At 60.0% G+C, this 21506-nt stretch overlaps 1 protein-coding gene across 1 annotated transcript in view; it reads right to left on the bottom strand.

Annotated features, from left to right (window-relative positions):
* Window positions 1-21413, bottom strand: part of ZFYVE28 (zinc finger FYVE-type containing 28) — a 60429-nt gene extending 39016 nt beyond the window's left edge. The window contains exon 1 of the mRNA XM_058670442.1: window positions 21043-21413. Within this exon, the coding sequence (XP_058526425.1) occupies window positions 21043-21081 (39 nt within the window). The 5' untranslated portion in view covers window positions 21082-21413. The remainder of the gene's footprint in view (window positions 1-21042) is intronic.
* Between the last annotated feature and the right edge of the window lie 93 nt (window positions 21414-21506).

The following is a 21506-nucleotide window of genomic DNA, read 5'->3' as shown; positions in this document are numbered from 1 at the left end:
GCTGGATGGGAAGTGGAGCTGCCGGGATTAGAACCAGCGCCCATATGGGATCCTGGGGCGTTCAAGGCGAGGACTTTAGCTGCCAGGCCACGGCGCCGGGCCCAACACTAAAAGTTTTTTAAAGGTTTCCTTGGAGAGCTGGTGTGAAGCTGTTGCCTATACTGCAGGCATCCCTTGGGGGCTCTGGTTCAAGGCCCAGCTATTCCATTTCCTACCCAACTCCCTGATTTTGTGCCTGAGAAAGTGGCAGATGTCCCATGGGTTTGGGTCCCTGCCCCCATACAGGAGCCAGGATGGAGCTCCGGGCTTGGCTGGCACGGTGCAGCCTTGGCCTTTGAGGCCACTGGAGGAGTGAGCTCTCTCTGCCTAACTGCCTTTGAAATAAACTAACATGCAGTGAACCCCCTGCCCCAGCTTAGTAATAGGAGCCACATCGCGGGGCCCCTGCACTGCACTCTGCCCCCGCCCTGCAGGTGACCCCTACCCACTGCTCCCTGCCCTGGGCACACAGTGGGGAAGGAGCTGGAGTCCAGGCAGCTCTGCCCATGGTCAGTGACCACTTCTTGCCCCTGGCCTGGCTGCTGAATGACCTTGGGCTGGGCTAAAAGTGGGCACCTGCAGGGCATACCCACAAGCGCCAGGCTCTCCCAGAGCCATGCAAGGCCAAGGGCTGAGGGCAGATCTCACGCTGCTTCTGGGGGTCCACTGGAGACCCGGGAGACAGCCAGCCCGGGGAGCAACTTAAACTACACTGGATGTTCTTTACTCCTCATGTCGGAATATCCTCCCACCAGGGAACACAGATTTCACGTCCTCAGACTGATTCCTTTTCTCTTCCTTTCTTTTTTTTTTAAGATTTATTTGTTTGTTTGAAAGTCAGATATACAGAGAGAAGAGACAGACAGAAAGATCTTCCACCTGCTGATTCACTCCCCAAGTGGTCACAACAGCCGAGCTGAGCTGATCTGAAGCCAGGAGCATGGAGCCTCCTCTGGGTCTCCCATGCGGGTGCAGGGTCCCCAGGCTTTGGGCCGTCCTCGTATGTTTCCCCAGGCCACAGGCAGGGAGCTGGATGGGAAGTGGAGCAGCTGGGATTGAAACAGCACCCATGTGTGGTCCTTTGCCAGTTGAGCCATTGCAACAGAGCCCTCAAGTTTTCTTTTTAAACATTTACTTATTTATTTGGAAGACAGAGTTACAGGGCAAGACCTTCAGCTTGCTGGTTCACTCTCCAAATGGTAGCAACGATTAGAATCAGGCTGGCTGGGGCCAGGAGCCAGGAGCCTCTTCTGGGTCTCCCATGTGGTGGCAGGGCCCAAACACTGGGGCTGTCCTCCACTGCTTCCCCAGAAGCATTAGCAGGGAGTTGGAAGGGAAGTGGAGCAGCCAGGCCTTGAACCGGCGCCCATCTGCATTACTCGAAGACCTCAGCACTGGTCCTGCATTCAGGGAGACTAGGTATTTCTGAGATACCTGGCTAAAGAAGGTCAGTGAGTCCTTCCTTCTCTCTTTGTCTCTGTAGCTTTCTCTTTCAAATACAGCTAATATTGAAAACGAAAAGAAAAGATCTCCGAATGACAAACCTGTGGAATCAGGCCAGGCGGCAGTTAGGGGAGCGCAGCTACTTACACCGGAAGACTTCACACTCTCAACCGAGTGTCAGCAGGACTCACAGAGCCGGATGGCACCCCTCCAGCAGGGGGCACCCGCCCTTGCACAACAGCTGGGCAGCTTCCTGGAACACCAGGCAGTGCTTGCCACCACCCCAGCCCTGCCCTCCATGCCCGCCCCGTGAGGATCTGCACAGGAACCGTCTTTCCAACCGCCAAAGCTAAGCTGGCCACGGCACACTCCTCACGAGACCGCGGTACTGTGGCACCTACTGGAACACAACCCGGCACAGGAGAAGGAACGAACAACCTGAACAACCGACATGCGCCGTGCCACGGGCGACTCTCAGAAGTCAGGCCGAGTCACAGCAGCTAGACTAAACCAGCAGCACGCGCTGCAAGTACAATCCCTTGGACGCAACTCTGGAAAACACACACTGTTACAAGCCCAGCACCGCTCACAGTTAAGGGCCCCCAGACGAGGGGTGGATGGCTGGCTCCCTGCTGGCATCTGAGGCACTTCCCGGGTGGGTCAGGGCTGCCTCCGGGCTGGGGAGAAGGCCAGGGGATGTGACAATCACATGCCCTCCTGGGCTGTCTGGATACAGGGACCACCTGCACCTCCAGGAGGACAGGACACACCGACAGCTGTAAAGCCAAGAGGAACAAGCATGGCCCCGGCCCTTGCCCCAGCTACCAGGCTCACCCAGCAAGGCCAGGCCGCCAGGCTCAGCCTCAGCCAGCAGCTGGACGGCTGGGCGTGCTGTGCCAGGATGCACATGGATGGCGGCTGAGTCCCTAGGGTGCAGAGGAGGAGCAGGAGAGCCCGTACAACCACTGGGGCAGTTCAGCAGGAGCCCCGAGGGAGCCGGGGAGGCAGGGTCGTGGGCCCCTGCTTGTCCTCGGCCGGGACTCGGCCAGTGCAAAGGTCACTGGGAGTCCCTGGTTACTGACACTTCTTGGCCCCGGAGGGTGGACATTTCAGCTGTTGCCCAGGAATCCCAAGACCACATGCAGCCACGGGGCCTTCTGAAGAGCCACATACTCCACGCAGAGACCTGTGGCGAGGGTGACCGGGTCCTGGGATGGCAGCCAGTCGAAGGCCATTGCCAACTGAGGAGGCGGCCCACTGCCCCACTCACAGAGGCCCCAGGTGTGCTGTCCCAGCAGCCCAGACCATGTGCCCACTCTGACTTGCCCGTACAGGCTCCCGTGGCCGAGGCTCCACCTGTCCGCTCCTCCACTACAACTGGCACACGCCAGCCTCCCCTGCGACACCCACCCTTCAAGTTCAAGTCTCCGTCTGCAGAGCCCTGCCCAAAGGCCCCCTGGCCCTGGCAGCATAGCAGGTCAGAAGGGGTGGGCAGCGGGCAGGGCCAGCCAGGGGCACTGGCCAGGGACCAGACTCAAGAGTTAGCCTGGCGAGAAAGGCCCCACTCCGGGCAGGCCAGGATGAGCTCGGCTGCCTCAGCACCCCGACAAGCTTGTCAGGCCCTGCCGATCGGGCAAGCTGAACACCAAAGGCCAACGGCTCGGAGCACAGCACGACGCTCCCGCCTGGACCACGGGGCCTCACAGCCCCACACCCCACCCTCCCTGAGCAGCCACACGATGGCCAGGCCACGGATGCCTCGCTGGCCAGCGCAGACAGCGCTGTGTGGCAGGGCCCACGGCAGCCACAGGGCACAGGCGGCATGTCGCACAGGAGCTGCCCACATTGTCAAGCTATCACTCCGACTGCTGCCCCTAGAGCAGCTTGCTGCAAGGCAACCTGACACAGCATTCTCAGGTCACCCAAAGGTGAGTCCCAAAATCCACCTCAACAATTCCATTATGCTCAAGCTCTCTCACTTGGGCCCTGCACCGACACAGGAGACCCAGAAGAGTGGGTTTGCCCCAGCCCTGGCCACTGTGGCCAATGGGGAGTAAACCAGCAGATGGAAGACCTGTCCTCCCGTCTCTCTCTGTAAATCTGTCTTGCCAATAAGGACAAATAAATCTTACAAAAAAAAAAAAATCTCGGCAGCACTGAGCATGCGCTCTGAGGCAGACGCACGTCGCCCCGGAGCCCACCAGGGCCCAGACACAAGCAGCTCACCAACAAGCAGATGGGCCAACGGCTTGGCACAGGGCTCCAAGGGCAGCGGTTTGATGACCTAAGGCCTGGACTGTGCCCCCCTCCAGAAACCGAGAGTGACTGGTCCCACCCAAGCCATTTCTGCTCTGCTTGTCCCAAGTGCTGGACCTCGGCTTCCCTGCACCAGCTCTGGAGTCACTGCCCTCCCTGGTTGGTGATGCCCCCATCCCCTGAGTGGACCCTAAGGAGTTCCCTGTTGTGATCAGCCACAGGCCACGCATGGTTCCACACAGCCAGCCATGCTCCCAGGCACAGGCACCCTGACCTGCAAAAGGCCATGGCGGCAATTGGATGCTGTCACACAGGAACCCCGGAACCAGTGCCAAGAGCGCTCTGAAAAAGCTGTAGGAATGCCGCTTCTACCAAATCCTCAAAGATTCATTCATCTGAAAAGCAGAACTGCACAGACAGGAGGGGAGAAAGACCGAGACCCTCCCTCGGCTGGTTCTGCTGGTTCATTCCACAACTGGCCACAACAGCTGTTCTTCCTGGTCTCCCATGTGGGCACAGGGGCCCAAGGACCTGAGCCATCCTCCGCTGCTTCCCCAGGCACATCAGAAACGAGCCGGACTGGAGGTGGGGCAGCTAGCGCTCACACTGGCACCCACTTGGAATGCCAGGTTCTGGTGGAATCTTAACATGCTACAGCACATCAGTCCCTCAACTACATTTTTTAGAAGGTGAGAGCTGTTACGGCCTAGACAGATATCTGCTGGAAATCAGTGTCTTCCAGTAAATCTGTGTACTTAAATGGAAAGATGTATCAAAGTGTTAGCGAAAGCAATCTACAATTTAAAAACCCAACCACGTAAAACCTGACACCAGACAAGGGGGTCAACTCTACCAACATCTGCTCCAGGGACCCCATGACCCCTCGGGACAGGTCTCCAAGTGGCACGCTCTCAGCCCAGAGTTAGGGTTAAGGTTAGGGTCATCACGTGGCACACTCCCAGCCCAGGGACCCCATGACCCCTCAGGACAGGTCCCCAGGTGGCACACTGCCAGCCCAGGGACCCCATGACCCCTAGGGATGGGTCCCCAGGTGGCACGCTCCCAGCCCAGGGACCCCATGACCCCTCGGGATGGGTCCCCAGGTGGCACGCTCCCAGCCCAGGGACCCCATGACCCCTCGGGACAGGTCCCAGGTGGCATGCTCCCAGCCCAGGGACCCCATGACCCCTCGGGATGGGTCCCCAGGTGGCATGCTCCCAGCCCAGGGACCCCATGACCCCTCGGGATGGGTCTCCAAGTGGCACACTCCCAGCCCAGGTGACCCCAGCCAGCTTGGCCTCCCAGGCTTGGATTCGGGAGCTGAGAGTATCTGTGGACAAGTGGAAAGAACACCTGGCGTAATGGTTTATCTTGCAGAAACCAAGTCCCCTTGCTGTCTCTCCTTCACGCCTCCCTTTGGTCCCACAGTAGAGGAAGGCCCCTGACCCCAAGGCTGCCTCCTGTCCCTTTGCTCAGGTTGGCTGTGTTGTTCTTACCTTTTGGCTTTCTTCAAGTTTAATCAACACAGAAATCAGCCCTAGAGCCTTTGTCCCACCCAGACAGTGAGGAACAAAAGTTGGCATACCCTGGCCTTTGTTTTTTTTTTTTTTTAAAGATTTATTATTTTTATTGGAAAGGTGGATATATATAGAGGAGGAGAGACAGAGAGGAAGACCTTCCGCCGATGATTCACTCCCCAAGTGAGCCTCAACGGGCCGGTGCTGCGCCGGTCCGAAGCCAGGAACCTGGAACCTCCTCCAGGTCTCCCAACGCGGGTGCAGGGTCCCAAGGCTTTGGGCCGTCCTCAACTACTTTCCCAGGCCACAAGCAGGGAGCTGGATGGGAAGTGGAGCTGCCGGGATTAGAACCGGCGCCCATATGGGATCCCGGGGCGTTCAGGGTGAGGACTTTAGCCGCTAGGCCACGCCGCCGGGCCCACCCTGGCCTTTGTTACAAGAGCTTTGTCAGCCTGGCTTTTGGGGACAGGAAAGTCGAATGTTCTTAGATAAGACACGGATAACGGTCACAGTGTAGTTTAACAGAGTCATTTCTCTGACACCAGATCAGCTCTGAGGAACAAGGGTGGATATGAGCCTAGTGCGTCCACAGAAGGTTCTGTGCCTGCAGAGTGGAATTCCTGTCTTCCTGTCCTGGTTTCTCCACCATGTGTGGGGATATGAACTCAGACAACATGGAGGCCAGCACAGCCGGCCCGGCCTGCCCCTCCCTGTCCCTCACCGCCCCACAGAGACATCAGGGATAAGTCCTTCCTACTCATTGCAAGCAACTCCATATGAAAAGAGGAGTAACATCCCAACAGTGCACAAATAACCAGGGTCGCTGTGCTGGCCAAGCTGGAGCCACCTCACACAGACACCTGTCCCAGCTGCTAGGAAACCTGAAACGACCTGTGCGGCCTGCACCCACATTTGTGTCCTCCCGCTGGTGGACAGCGGTGGTCTGGAGTGGCACATCTTTACACATGCTTACACATTAAACAACTGCTAGCTAACTAAACTTTCTGATGTTTTACATTGTCATTCTCTGTCCTGTAAGCTGCTAACACACATTCATCAAACAAGCCCTCATGGCCTATGTGGTATGTCGAAGCTTTTGTGGCCCATTTGCCTGAAAAATGCCAGGCGCCCTGCAGCTGGGGCCACCTGCAATGGACAAGGCTGCCGCCAGCAGTGCCGCGTCCCGTCCCAGATGGGTGCTGCCCTGACCAGGTGCTCAAGCCCCCATACCCACATGGGAGGCTCAAATGAAAACCCTGGCTCCTGGTTTGGGGCCGGCTCAGCCCTGGCTGTTGCAGCCATTTGGGAAGTGAGCCAATGGATGGAAGACCTCTCTCTCTCTCTCTCTCTCTTCTCTGTAGCTATTTCAATTAATATGTAAATCTTAACAAAAGCAAGAGGCAAGCCCTGCCCAGCCCCTCACAGGGAGCTCACACAGTGAGAGCCAGGGCTTCAGGCAGGCTGGCCCGCTAGCTCACCCTCTGCCCATGGCACTCAGAGTGGGGGAGGGAATGTGCAGGCCGTCTTCTCCCTTCACACTGGCCAGATTTTCTGATTTTTAACTTCTAAGATTTCTTCTCATCCGAGACGCTCTGGGTTTCACACCACATGTCCTACTGAGGTTTATGTTTATTTATCCTACTGGGGACTCCTGGCCTTTTAGCTCAGGATTCTTGTTTCTTCAATTCCAGGAAGCGGCAGCTGTCATGTCTCTACCTGCTGCCTTCCCTGGACCTGCCTGGGGCACGACTGGACACCTCAACACACTGCTGCCTTAGGGAAGCACGGGCTGGAGCTGACCCCCAAAAGCACCATGCCACTTCCTTCACATCCTGCCTGCCTTATGTTGGTCAGCAATGCTGACCACAGCACGATGTCCAGCAAGGGTCCTGCTGGACACAGCCAGGCCCATGGGGCACCACCAGCAGCCCCAGTGGAGCCACTCCATCCGGCACCACCGAACCCTGTTGCCTTGACTCCTTTAAGCCAGCATCTGGGACCCAGCCAAAATGCTCCTTGCTTCCTATTCCCAGCGTCCGCATTCGGCGGCCCACACATCTCACTACGGAGCAGGAGAGGCAAAGTGAACCCTTCTGCAAAGTACCCTAGAACCCCACGAAGACAGGGAGCCAGGAGCCGAAGCTGCAGGCTCTAACTACAGGGTTCTTCCTCCCCAAGCAGGCCTGCACCCGATGGCCAAGGGATGTCCTGGTGAACCAATGGTGGCAGCGGCCCACATGACTGGCCTACCAAGTAAGGAAGTTGTCAAACCACCCACAGCGGCAGGGGTTGAAGGAGGACTGCTCAGAGGGACGCAGGACATCAGAATGGCCCAATCCCCAAACACAGCACTGATGGCAAAACCTAAACCAGAGAGTGGACCACCATGGGGGCGAGGTGACAGTGGACCTTCCAAACAACCGTAAGTGGAAAATCCACATTTTATGCCTAGTGTCTAGGCAGCAACTGGCAGTGAGTGTCGACAGAGAGACCCACAAGCAGGGCACCTGCCCTCACTGGGTGAGGGTCTCACCCACTGGCAGAGGATCTGCTGCCCACTCCACGTCTGGCTCGCACAGGTCGCTGGACTACCAGCCAGGGACTCAGAACCACACATGGGGCAGGATGCCCCACCAGAGCAGGGCAGCACACCCCCCGCAGGATGCCCCAAGAGAGCAGGACACCCCGAGAGAGCAGGACAGTATACCCCCTGCAGGATGCCCCGAGAGAGCAGAGCTAGCCTGTCTCTACACAGTCTACAGGAATTTGACTCCTTGAATCAGTTCTAAACAAAGTAGATGGGGAACATGAAATGCATAAAACATCTCTTATCTTTCCTCGTTGAAACCTGTAGAAATTCTATTTTCAGAGATGGTGTAATGACCCAACCTTTTAAGTGCTGGGATCCCATATGAGCGCCAATTTGAGTCCCTCCTGCTCTACTTCCAACCTAACTCTCTGCTAAAGTGCCTGGGAAAGCAATGGAGGACAGCTCAAGCCTTTGGAACCTGCTAACCACATGGCAGACCTGGCTTCAGCCCAGCCCAGCCTGGCCATTTTACAGCCATCACAGGAGTGAACCATCAGATGGGAGCACTTTCTCTCTCGCGCGCGCGCGCCTTCTCTATTTGAAAACAAATTGAATTATTCATTTTAAAAAATAGTAACACGGGGCTCGGCAGTGTGGCCTAGTGGCTAAGGTCCTCGCCTTGATCCCATGTGGCCGCTGGTTCTAATCCCGGCAGCTCCACTTCCTCTCTATCTCTCCTCCTCTCAGTATATCTGACTTTGTAATAAAAATAAAATAAATCTTAAAAAAAAAATAATAACACATTCCTAGCAGTGGGATCATCAAAGTACCTGCAGCCAGCACTGAGATCCCCAGATGCCCTGCATGGGCACTGCAAGGCACTGCACGGGCACTGAAAGGCACTGCACAGGTGCTACATGGGCACTGCACAGGTGCTGCAGGGCACTGCACAGGCACTGCAAGGCACTGCACAGGCACTGGAAGGGTACTACAAGGCACTGCAGGGCGCTGCAGAGCACTGCACAGGCACTGCACAGGCACTGCACAGGTGCTGAAGGGCACTGCAGGGCACTGCAAGGCACTGCACAGCCACTGCACGGGCACTGCACAGGTGCTACATGGGCACTGCACAGGCACTGGAAGGGCACAGGTGCTGCAGGGCACTGCACAGGCACTGCAGGGCACTGCAGGGCACTGCACGGGCGCTGCACGGATGCTGCATGGGCACTGCAAGACACTGCACAGGTGCTGCATGGGCACTGCAAGGCACTGCACAGGCACTGCACGGATGCTGCACGGGCACTGTATGGTACTGTAACTTAGGACTCCCCTCGCTGCCCTGGACAGCCCCTCACATTAAAGGCAGCAACAGAGCTGGGTGCTGCCAGGAAGACAGACACCATGCCCAGGACCCAAAGTGAAGAAGGCAGGGCCAAGCACTTGCGGACTGAAGCCAGAATTATAAAACAAGTGTGGGTATCCCCCGCAGTGGCTCAGCCGCTGCCCCACAGCTCAAACTCCCACCCCACGGTTGCTTCAGGAGTACGCCCACTGCCGACTCGCAAGACAAGCACTTTTCTTCTCCAAAGGTCAGGGTTGTAGGCTCGGGCGATTGTGCACACCCATCAAGCTGTAAAAATTAGACAGATCTGTGCTCCTTTGGCCTCAGGTGGCTCGATGGTGACAGCTTGCAACACAGCAGTCAACATCACCGCCAGGACCCTGCTATGGCAAACCCACCTCGCCACTCAGACCTTGCCAGTCTCCTGTACTCACGGGCATGCCATGTCCAGCCTCGGTGCTGACCCTCCATGCATAGCCTCTACACTGCATCAATGGTCACCACCAGAGTTGAGGTAAGAGTTGTCCCACATCACGAGGCCCATCATGTTGTCTTTTTAAGTCATCTTTGAGGAGCCAGCACGGTGGTGCAGCAGTTCAAGCTGTAACCAATGGTGCCAGCATCCCATTCAGGTACCGGTTCGAGTCCCACCTGCTCTATTCTGATCCAGCTCCCTGCTGGTCCATGTGCTTGGGCTCCTGCTGCCAGAGGCTCTAAGCACCAGAGGATGAGGCCAGCGGCTAGCACGGGCTCCAGCAGGCAACTGTCACGTGGCTGATGCCTCTTCCATGTCCCTAACCATGCTGCCCTGGTTGCCCAAACCCAGCTTTCCCCACGGAGAGTCCCCAGCGAGGCCAGCTCCCAAGCCCCACGCGGGGCACAGAGGATGAGCCACGGAGTGTCTGTTGAGGGATAAACAATGACTTTACCCTGTATCCACTCTTCGAGGCCAAGGAGGGGCTCACCACCTGTGTCCAGCGCCCTTGAAGATTCAGAAAGGACAAATGTCCACCCCAAGGCCACAGACACAGACATCTGTGAAAGGGCACAGCAGGGATGCCAGAGGCCATTCCCTTGGAACAGAGCTCTGAGTGGTCAGCTGGACACAGACCAGGCCAGGCCATGGCCCTCACCCATATGGGCTCTAAGGAGCTGGGTCCCTGCTGCCACAGCAGAGGTGGGAGAAAGCAGACAGGACTAGCCACTGTTCCAAAGGCAGCGACATCCAGCTCCTCCTCCTCCTTCAGAGCCCCAGGACCAGGCTTACCCTGCACAGGCATCGTGGGTGCCCTAGGGCCAGGCTCACCCCGCACAGTGCACTGGGCATCGTGGGTGGGCACCCCAGGACCAGGCTCACCCCAAGCAGTGCACCAAGTATCACAGGAAGCAGCCATGTCCAGCCTCGGTGCTGACCCTCCATGCATAGCCTCTACACTGCAAGGGAGCAGCAGAGGCCCCCAGGGACACTCATGGCAGAGACCCCTGGGCTATGGGCTCCCAGCCATGGGGCAGGTGCTGCAGAGGAACCAGCAGCAATTCACCTACTGGCACACCTGCTCATGCCTGATCCCAGCTCCCTGAGCCCTGCCCCAGGGCTAGGCGGGAGTCCTGTGAGGAGGTGGCTGAATCGGCTGGGGCACACCTCATCTTGGGAAATGTGGCCCTTGGCTTCACCTTCCACTCAACACAGACACCAGAGTCTGAACGATCAGAGCCACGGGAGAATGCAGCAGACACAAGGAGCTGGCATGTCCCAGGGCTAAGCCACCGGGTCCACCTGGAACTCTTTTGCCTCAGTTCACCAAGCCTGTATGTGATGGGCACAAACACATGGGCGAAAGTCACTTTTAAAGACCCCACCCCACAGGGCCTGCTTTGGGGCGCAGCAAGGTAAGGCTCTGTTTTTCAGCTGTTTAAAAAAGTAAATGGGGCGGGCCCGGCAGCATGGCCTGGCAGCTAAAGTCCTCGCCTTGAATGCCCCGGGATCCCATATGGGCACCGGTTCTAATCCCGGCAGCTCCACTTCCCATCCAGCTCCCTGCTTGTGGCCTGGGAAAGCAGTCGAGGATGGCCCAAAGCCTTGGGACCCTGCACCTGCGTGGGAGACCCAGAGGAAGCTCCTGGCTCCTGGCTTCAGACCAGCCCAGCTCTGGTCAATACAGCCATTTGGGGAATGGATGACAGGATGAGAATTTTTTCTCTATCTCTTCTTGTTTCTCTGTAACTCTGCCTTAAAAAAAAAAATACTTATTTTTATCAGAAAGGCAGAGTTAAAGAGAAAGATTTTCCATCCACTGGTTCACTCCCAAAGTGGCCACATGGGATCCCGGCACATGCAAGGCAAGGATTTAAACTAGGCTACTACCCCAAACCCAAAAATAAATAAATCTGAAACAAACAAAAAAACCTTCATGCCTAATTTGTACAACAAATAGCTTCATAAAGGCCACCAGCCTGATGTGGGAGGGAGGGCTCCCAGCCAGAAGCCAGGCAAGGCCAGTGGAGACTGGGTGCCGCATCCCCCTGCTGCCTTCGGGGAGCCCCCAGCCCAGGAAGGGCTCCCTGGGCATAAGACTGGTTCAACCGAGAAAGGCCCAGCCTGCCCACAGAGCTGAGCCTTCCCTGAGGGGCCATCCACCACGAGGGCAGCCAAGCTGAGAACCATCCACGCTGACAGCCGTCCACTCTGAGGGCCGTCCACGCTGAGGACCAGCCACACTGAGGGCTGTCCACACTGACAACTGTCCACACTGAGGGCTGTCCACACTGGGGGTCGTCCACACTGGGGGTCGTCCACACTGACAGCCGTCCACACTGAGGGTCGTCCACACTGAGGGCTGTCCACACTGGGGGCCGTCCACACTGAGGGCTGTCCACACTGGGGGACGACCACATTGGGGGCCGTCCACAATGAGGGCTGTCCACACTGGGGGCCGTCCACACTGAGGGCTGTCCACACTGGGGGCAGTCCACACTGAGGGCCGTCCACACTGGGGGACAACCACACTGGGGGCTGTTCACACTGGCGGCCGTCCACACTGGGGGCAGTTCACACTGAGGGCTGTCCACACTGGGGGACGACCACACTGGGGGCCGTCCACACTGGCGGCCGTCCACACTGGGGGCCCGTCCACACTGAGGGCCGTCCACACTGGGGGCCGTCCACACTGAGGGCCGTCCACACTGGGGGCCGTCCACACTGAGGGCCGTCCACACTGGGGGCCGTCCACACTGAGGGCCGTCCACACTGACGGCCGTCCACACTGAGGGCCGTCCACACTGGGGGCCGTCCACACTGGGGGCCGTCCACACTGGGGGCCGTCCACACTGAGGGCTCACCACACTGGGGGCCGTCCACGCTGAGGGCCGTCCACACTGTGGGCTCACCACACTGAGGACCAGCCTCCCCACCCTCTGTCCTCCCCTCCATCTCTGCCCTTCTTCCTCCAGAGCCGAGCAGGCCAGCACCACAGAACACCAGATCAGGTCTCCCTCAGGTCAAGAGTCCACTGGGCCTACACTGGTGAAGCTGGAACCAGGGCCCCCGCATGGGTGGCAAGGACCCCCAACCCCCGGTCCACCCTCCGACTGTCCCATGGCCCACACTGGCAGGAACACGGCCAGCTACACTGCAGCGGGGGCAGCAGGTGGAAAGCCGGCCACCTCCGCCCCCTTCCTCCTTGCTGTCCCACTCGGGGCCAGGGAGTTATGCGCCCCATCATCCCACCCGCTCTCGCCGCGTCCCCATCTGCCATTCTCCCTGCTTTGTGCACGTGGTTCCCACGCTCACTCCCGCCCACCCCTGCCTCCTGTCACCTTCCTGCAGTTCCCCACGGAAAGGCGGAAAGGCGCCTCACTGCTCTCTGCAGAGCGGCCGGGGGTGGCGCTCTCCCCGAGGCCCTGCCCACCCGGCTTCACTCTCCCCAAGGCCCCGCCCACCCGGCTTCACTCTCCCCAAGGCCCCGCCCACCGGCTGTCACTCTCCCCGAAGCCCCTCCCACCCTGCTGTCACTCTCCCCGAGGCCCCGCCCACCCGGCGGTCACTCTCCCGAGGCCTCGCCCCGCCCATCCACCGTGCAGGACCCGAGCTGCTGGGTGTGAAGGCCGTGAGCCCACGGGTGACGGTCCGAAGCGTTCAGCCCTGTGTGGCTTCGGCTGCTGCGGGTGAGGAGCCTTCCAACGCTCAGCCTGGGCTCTCATTCCCTGCGGACTTCCTGCCGATGTACCTGCCGGCCCTGAGGGGCCTCGACCCCCGCCCTGGGGGGCTGCCAGCGCCACGCGGAACCCCGCCGTGTGGGTGCACACACCTGCTCTCGCAGACGCACACAGCACCCAGCACACCAAGTCCTCCCACTCAGCGCTGAGCGGCCCACACCACGCCACAGTGCACACCTCCACCCCAGGGAGGTAGGCAGCGTGGACAGGACAGCTCCGGGCCTCAGGACCCCCGCCCGCACCTCCCCTGCCCTGCTAGCCTCAGAGAAGTGCCACCGCCGCCCACCATCCACTCCAGCTCACAGCTCCACAGTGGGGCCCACCACCACCCCCTCTCGCCCCACATGCTTCCCAGAGGGAATCCCATTTCCCAGCCCTGACAGCCTCCCTGCCTGAAGGCTCACAGAGGTGGCCTCCCGGGGCCTGGCTCCTTCACCTGGCCAGCCGTGCCCAGCCGTGCCCAGTGTGAAGGACACCAGCGCCCCCCGGCACATCGCACACTTCTGTCAGTCACCCATGGACAGAAGCCATGGGCAGCTCCCACCTTCTGGAGGCCACTGTGAATGTGGGTGTCCACCATCTTCAAAGGCAGACGGAGCAGCAGGCGGGCAGAGCCAGGCCAGCTCCAGTTTGCCCATGTCGGAGGCAGGGTGAACTGCACCCCAATTCCAGAGCCACCATCACAGCCTTCCAGGATGTGCACTCGAAGAGAGGGGGTGCCAGGGATCAAGTCCAGGCACCCCCATGTGGGATGCAGGCGTCCTGTCCCATGGTACCCCATGTGGGATGCAGGCCCCGCCCCATGGCACCCCCATGTGGGATGCAGGCCCTTCCCCTTGAAGCCCCGCCCCTTGAAGCCCCCTCCTTGACGCCCTGCCCCATGGCACCCCCATGTGGGATGCAGGCCCTTCCCCTTGAAGCCCCGCCCCTTGAAGCCCCCTCCTTGACGCCCTGCCCCATGGCACCCCCATGTGGGATGCAGGCCCCGCCCCATAACGCCCCGCCCCATGTCCTAGCCACCAGCCAAACACCATGCATGCACCTCTGTCTTTGTTTTTACAAGCACAATCCTTAAAATAACCATTGTTACGACCAGCGCTGTGCAATAGTCAGCTACTCAGTCGGAAGTACCAGCATCCCACATGGGCGCTGGTTCGAATCCCAGGGGCTCCACTTCCCACTAGGTCGTGGCCCAAAGGCTTGGTCCCCTACATCCATGTGGGAGACCCAGACGGCAGCTGTGGACAACCACCTCCAGCCCAGCCCAGCTCGGACCATTTGGGGAAAGGAACCAGCGGACAGAAGAACTCTCTGTCTCTCCTTCTCTCTGTAACTTTCAAAGACAAATAAATCTTTAAGCAGCCCCCCAGCACAGAGGGCCCCCGGCTCAGCCACGAGGGGAGCCCTAGCACGAGAGCTTCAAAACCCTAACTGTAAGAGGAAAAAAGTCACTCCATTCATCTTACCCAGCTACTCTGCATAATTTATCATAAGATGGAATGTTCTATTCTAACTTCTCCTTAATCTATTCTTAATTGACTCATTTTGTCTTCCTCTTTCAAACACTCGCACTGCCCACCAGCGACCAGGCTTCCTCGCCATCCACCTGCACGCAGTCCAGCGGTGATGGTTCCCGGCCAGACTTAGGTGAGGGCCGCCGCTGGCCGCCGTTTCCTGGGAAAGCAAGGCTCGGCTGACACACACACGGCTCAGAACATGACTCCAGCTCCAGGGTCCAGCACACCTGAGTCCCCGTCCTGCCCCTTCCTGGCTAAGACAACCCCATCATGCTCGCTCGTCCACTCCAAGCTTGTGTGGCTGAAACAAAGAGTGCAGAGCCCAGCGCGACAGCCTAGTGGCTAAAGTCCTCGCCTTGCATGTGCCAGGACCCATTACGGGCACTGCCTCTAATGCCAGCTGCTCCACCTCCCATCCTGCCTGTGGCCTGGGAAAGCAATCAAGAATGGCCCACAGCCTTGGGACCCTGCACCCATGTGGGAGACCCAGAAGCAGCTCCTGGCTCCTGGCTTCGGGTCAGCTCAGCTTCAGCCACTGCAACCACTTGGGCAGTGAATCAGCAGATAGAGGGTCTTTCTCTCTGTCTCTCCTTCTCTCTGTAAATCTGGCTTTCCAATCAAAACAAATAAATCTTTTTAAAAAAGGGAAAAAAGGGGCCCGGCGGCATGGCCTAGCGGCTAAAGTCCTCGCCTTGAACGCCCCGGGATCCCATATGGGCGCCGGTTCTAGTCCCGGCAGCTCCACTTCCCATCCAGCTCCCTGCTTGTGGCCTCGGAAAGCAGTTGAGGACGGCCCAATGCATTGGGACACTGCACCCGCGTGGGAGACCTGGAGGAGGTTCCAGGTTCCCGGCTTCGGATCGGCGCGCATCGGCCCGTTGCGGCTCACTTGGGGAGTGAATCATCGGACGGAAGATCCTCCTCTCTGTCTCTCCTCCTCTGTGTATATCTGGCTGTAATAAAATGAATAAATCTTTAAAAAAAAAAAAAAAAAAAAGGGAAAAAAGAGTGCATCAGGGAAGCCTAAACATGAGCTGGCACCCGGAAATCTTCTGGTGTTAAGCAGGAACCCAGGAGAGCAGAGCCAAGTGCAGCCCGAGCTCCCCCTTCTGCCCTGTGCATCACGGAGGACGTCTCCAGGGGCCAGGCCTGGCAGAGGAGACGTTCCAGCTGCCCACACTGACTGTGCACCCATCACTGGGCCTTTCGGGGTGCCTGGGCTGTCCCGAGGCAGCCCAGCACCTGCCATGCCACCATGGTAGAAGGTACAGGGGCAACACATGTGTGCTGGGACCCTGGCACTGCCAGAGTGACTGAGCGGGAGTAACCCGAGGTCCTGGTTGGCCATGGCTCTGGGACTAGATAAGGTGCAACTCTAACTCGCTTCTACCCTACCTGCCAGCCCCCTGCCACCAACACCACCCATGAAGGCCGCCAGGGCCCTGCCTGTTGAGCCCAGTGACTGCCAAGCTCAGTGCCCGTGACAGTCAGGGAAGCCCAGGCAGACAGCTGGGGCCCTGGAAAGGAGCCTGCCTGTGGCCCTGTGCTTTTCTGACTTGGAGTCTACCACGGCAGCAAGACTTCAGAGAGATTGGCAAAACAGTGCAACACTACAGCCCACGGCTCTGTAGAAGCCTCTCCTCTCTGCCGGACTGCAGTCAGCGTGCGGCTCTTCACTGGTGCCCAGAGACAGCCAAGCTGCCAACCCAGGCGCACACACTGGGGCGGCAAGTGAGAGCTGGCAACCCCAGAATTCCTGCTGGCTCCTACCACGCACTGAAGCACCCTCAAACCACCCCTGTCTCTTCTTAAGGTCGCATGAAACCGCCTCAGACGCCTGCTCCTTGGCTGTGCAGCCGTGCGTGCCAGCCCTGCAGCCCTCCCCCGCTCCGTGCCACCCGCCTGCTGGGCACCGACAAGTCCAAGCACCAATCACACCCAGCCCCCCCTTCCCCTCAGAGTGGCCCACTTAACAGACGCTGCATCACAGTTCCAGTAAGTACCAGCGCTCTGCCCGGCCCTGAGGGAGGACCCCGTGTGTTCGCAGCACAGATTCAGCACCGCCCTGGCCACCTGCCTTCCCGGAGACGCTGCCCCAGGCAGCCAGGTGTGGCTGCGAAGAGCCACCTTACGAGACCGCTCATTAAAAAGAGAGACAGCCCATTACCAGCAACCCCCAAGCTGGACCCAGACTGGAGCTGTCCTACAGAAGGGGCCCTGGAGTCCTGCCCTTTGTGGGCATGTCACCCCTGGGGGACAGCAGAGGCCAAGCAGGGCCAGCCTGACTCAGCACTCCCAGGCATCCCTTCCAGCAGCCGGCCTTGCCGACAAACACACCACTCCAGGCACTACCTGGACTCATGGCCAGCAGCCTGGGTAAAAGTGGCCACTCAGATCCCAACCCAGGACACAGGCTAGCTGCCTTGCACAGGGAGCTCACGGGACTGCAGGGGCAGCTGCTCACTGTCCACGCAGAAGAGGGAATCCAGAACTTGCCTCCCACAGGCCACGCTCACACCCAGCCCGCAGCAGGCAGGACCTGCCCACAGCCCTCCGGCCTCAGAGCACGCTGGCCCACAGTGAGTCTAGAGAGCTGGGTCACCCACACATTCATTTCCAATTCTTGGCCATCAAAGAGGCGCCGCAAGAGCAGGACCCCGTTATATCTCACCGATACCCACGGGGGCGGGGGGACCTACCCCACAGACCACTGCACTTCAAGGATGCCTGCTCCTCCAGTCACGGGTGGCCCAGGTACACAGCACCCCTGGGATCCCGCATCTAGACCTCCAGCTCCCTGAGGCCAACTCAGCCAAGGTGTGTGACAGCCCACGCTGCTCACTGCCATGCCCGTGGACACATCATCACACACAGGCTTCCTCTGCAGACGCAGCAAGGGAAACTGCCACTTGGGGGGCCACGTCCGGTCTGAGCCCCCTCTGCTCCTCGCCCGCCTCTCGCCAGGGTGACGAGGAGGCAGCAGTAGGGACCACTCAAGAACTTGACCCCCCCCCAGCCAGCCCTGACCCAGCCCTGCCCAGCCCTGCCCAGCCGTGCGGGGGGGCCAGACAGAAGTGCCTTCACCTGACCCAGCCCTGGCCCAGCACTGGCCCAGCCCTGACCCAGCCGTGACCCAGCCCTGACCCAACCCTGGCCCAGCACTGGCTGCTCCGAACTCTCAAATAATGCAGAAATGAAAACACACACACCGCATCCAAGACAATGGGTGTGAGCCGCAGCTCCCCGCACATGGTGCTGACGGCGCGGGTGCTTGGCCCGCTGCTGCCCACGTGGAAGCCTGGGTCCAGCTTTTGGCTGTGGGGGCAATTTGGGGAGCAAACCAGCAGAGAGAAGGCGTGTCCCTTTCTGTCTCTCTCCAAGAACTCTCAGCCAACCAGGGTTACTGGCAGGAGCACTCCCTGTGGACAAGGGGCAGCCCACACGGGAAGCGGTTTTGTGGGGACAGATGTGAGCATGGCCAGGTGTGGTGACTAGCATCACGCTTCCCAGGGACTCCTCGCCAGGACCCTTCCCCACCCACCCTGATGAGCCAAGGACACCACATCCGGGCTCCGGGTGAGCTCACCAACAACACCACACATTTCCCACCTCGGAAAAGCTTCAGCCCAAAAAATGTGACCCCCCAAAAAAGTGTCTCTACTATGGCAATGAAAAGGACAAGTGATGCGTTCCCCCCGCCCGCCCCTGCCCCGTCGCCTCTGCCTGCAGGCATCGCCCTAGAGGGGGCAGCGGAGAAATTTAAAAGATGGGCTTCTAACAAGAAAAAAAATGTAATGAACAGAGCATAATTTGCACGTGTCGTTTTCAAGTCAAACTGCTGTATTATTCATCGGGTATTTTTAACCCGACTTAGGTCGCTGGTAATGATTCAGGTATCAAAGCGTGTGTCACACGGGGATATTTTCAGCATCTCTGGTGGCTTTCTCAAACTAAGGAAACAGCAAATCGTCTTTACTTCAGGAACATTTTCAGCAATGTTGTAGTATACACAATGAGGCTGCTTTAAGCCAAAGCAGGATTAAACAAAAACAAAACAAAATGCAGTGTGAGCTGTATGCCTCAATGCAAAAATGGGGACAAAAACACCCCAGCCGCCTGCCGGCTGCCATCTGCCCCGCCTCCCAGGGCCAGCGTTGAGCACCTCAGTCTTCCAGGCCCAGAACCTTCCCAGGACCCAGCCCGTGCTTCCTTGTGCCAGGATGGGCTAAATCAGGACGGGGTGGAGGACAGAAGAGGAGCAGAAAATTGAGCTCCTGACCTGGGACCAGATGTTGAGCTTTGGGGCAAAATGAAAACCTCCTGGGGGTGAGCATCACACCCCAAGCCATTCAAGCAGCCAAAGCAGCTAACTTCTGAGAGACATGCTGGGCAGAGCTGGGCCCGCCAAGGGCCAAGGCTGGAGACACAAATGGGGGGCAAAGATAGGTCTCAGGTATGTCCCCTCCCTTCCCCTAAGGCCCACGGCTTTGGGCTGACTGAGCAGACTGTCACCTTCCCCCACTTCAAGGGTCAGCTGGCCAGGGGGCCTTGCCTGGCCTGGCAGTTGCCCACTTCAGAGGGGAGATGAGAGGTGGGGTTCTGAGCCGGGGCAACAGCCACAGGGCCATGCCATATCATACTGTGAAACTTTCTTCACTGCAGTCTACAGAGCGAGCCCTCTGCCAACTGTCCAGTCAGCACCCTGCCCCTTGCACACTGCCCAGCCCTTATTCTGCAACAAGGGCCTGGTCCCTGCCAGCCAGCACAGGAGCCAGACTGGGCACCCCAGAGGCCACCACTGCAATCGTCATTGAAACACACACACACACACACCCCAAAATGACCTTTTCAGGATGGTTAGAAAAAGTCACAAGGCACAGCAACTCCCTGCACAGCAGCTGACAGGACCTTAAGGTCCCCGGGAGAGACCTTCTACCAGGGCTGCGGGCAGCAGTCAGCATGCGTGGCCAAGGGCTGCTGAGGCCCTGAGCCACACCCAGCGCCCGCCAACCAAGACTCCCCCCCGCAAGTGGCTGCGGCATGCACGAGGCAGGAAAGTGGGGGAATCCGCACCCGCACGCCCAGGGACCTTGACCGCTCCCAGCCCGGCCCAGCCACAGCAAAGCAAAGGGTGCCCTGGCCATGCCCCTCCTCCCGCGCACGCACACTGCCCTCAACGCAGCAAACTCAGACCCAAACTTCAAATACCAGGAGCGTGAGACTCCTGGGCCCCGAGGTCGCCACGTACAGAAAGTGGGGGTCTTCCGTCCGAACTGCTGCCTTTCCAAGAACGGGCTTGCCAAAAGAGGCTCGGATTTAAGGAGACCCTCCCCTCAAAAATCCTAAGAGCTCAGTCACGGGGTTGGGGGAAGGGGAACCCGACCCAGAAAACTGGTTAGCTGCGGGCGTAGAGGCTCGTTGCCCCCACCCCCGGGGTCACTACAGTGACTGTCCGAGCCGGCCCGGACCACAGCGCTGCTCCCAGGCCTGCGCTCCGGGATGCGCGCACGCCGCGCCCCAACCCCGCTCCAGCTGGGCAGGCGGGCACAGGGACGCAACGCCCGCAGTGCGACTGGCGTCTCAGCCGCCGGCGGCCCGGACCCCTACCCCACAGCGCCAGGAGCACTGCAGCGCCGGCTAGGGCGCGCACCTCCCTGAACTACCGCCCCCCGCGCCGCGGCTGAGGGGGTCCCCGCGGCGGAGCGGCTGTTCGGGAGGATGCGATGATGGAGATGTGAACTGGGTGGAGGCCCGGGACTCCAGCAGCAGGGGGAAACGCTGTCGGGACCTGGGGAGGCGGGTCTTGCGTCCCCGGTCCAGAATAACTGAGGGACTGGCTAGGCACCCCTCGTGCAGGGTGGGGCGGTGGGGGGGGGTGCGGCAGCAGAGGTAAGAAGGTAAGAAGCGGTCAGGCCTGGGGTAACAGGAGGAGGCGGGAGAAAGCCGCACCCAGACCAGGGAGTGGACGCAAAGCGGTGCGCCTCGGACCCAGGCTTAGCCCGCGGTGCTCGGTGCTCCGGCCGCCTCGCGGGCAGGGCCAGCAGGGTCTGCCGAGCGGAGAGCGAGGGATCCGGATGGCGCGTGGGCCAGCGCCCGCCACACTCGAGGCAAGGCAGGGAGGGCCCGGCGGGTGCAGCGGAGCGCCAGGCGCGGGGGCGTCCGCCCGGGGCGGGGGCCGCTCACCTTGGGTTTGTACAGCCACTTTCGGAACCTGTTCATCATCGCCGCGCCGGCCCCCGCCGGGCTCCGGCCGGCCCGTGCCCTCCGCAGCGCTGCGCCGGGGCCCGGCCGCGGCGCAGGGCAGACGCGGAAGCAGGGCCGGGGCCGAGCCCGCGGGGGCAGCTGGGCGTCCGCAGGGCACGGGCCGGGCTGCCGGCGGCCGGCGCGCGCGCAGGTGCGTCGGGCAAGGTGCGCGGGGCCGGGGATGCTCGGCGGGCGGCGCCGGACGCAGCCGCAGGCCGGCGGGGCCGGGCGCCCAGGGCGCACGGGCAGACGCGGCCACGGCGGCGCGCGGTCCTGCCCGGCCGCGGACACCCCGCGCCTCCGCCGGTCACGGCCGCCCCACGCCGCACATGCGCCGAGGCCGCCGCCGCGCGCCCCCCGGCCGGCCAATCCCCGCGCGCGGCCGCCCCGCCGAGGCGCGCTCC

Source organism: Ochotona princeps, chromosome 11, assembly GCF_030435755.1.
Source record: "Ochotona princeps isolate mOchPri1 chromosome 11, mOchPri1.hap1, whole genome shotgun sequence".
Lineage (NCBI taxonomy): Eukaryota > Metazoa > Chordata > Mammalia > Lagomorpha > Ochotonidae > Ochotona > Ochotona princeps.
The sequence above is the reverse complement of the archived record's forward strand: the minus strand, read 5'-3'. Positions and strand labels throughout refer to the sequence as shown.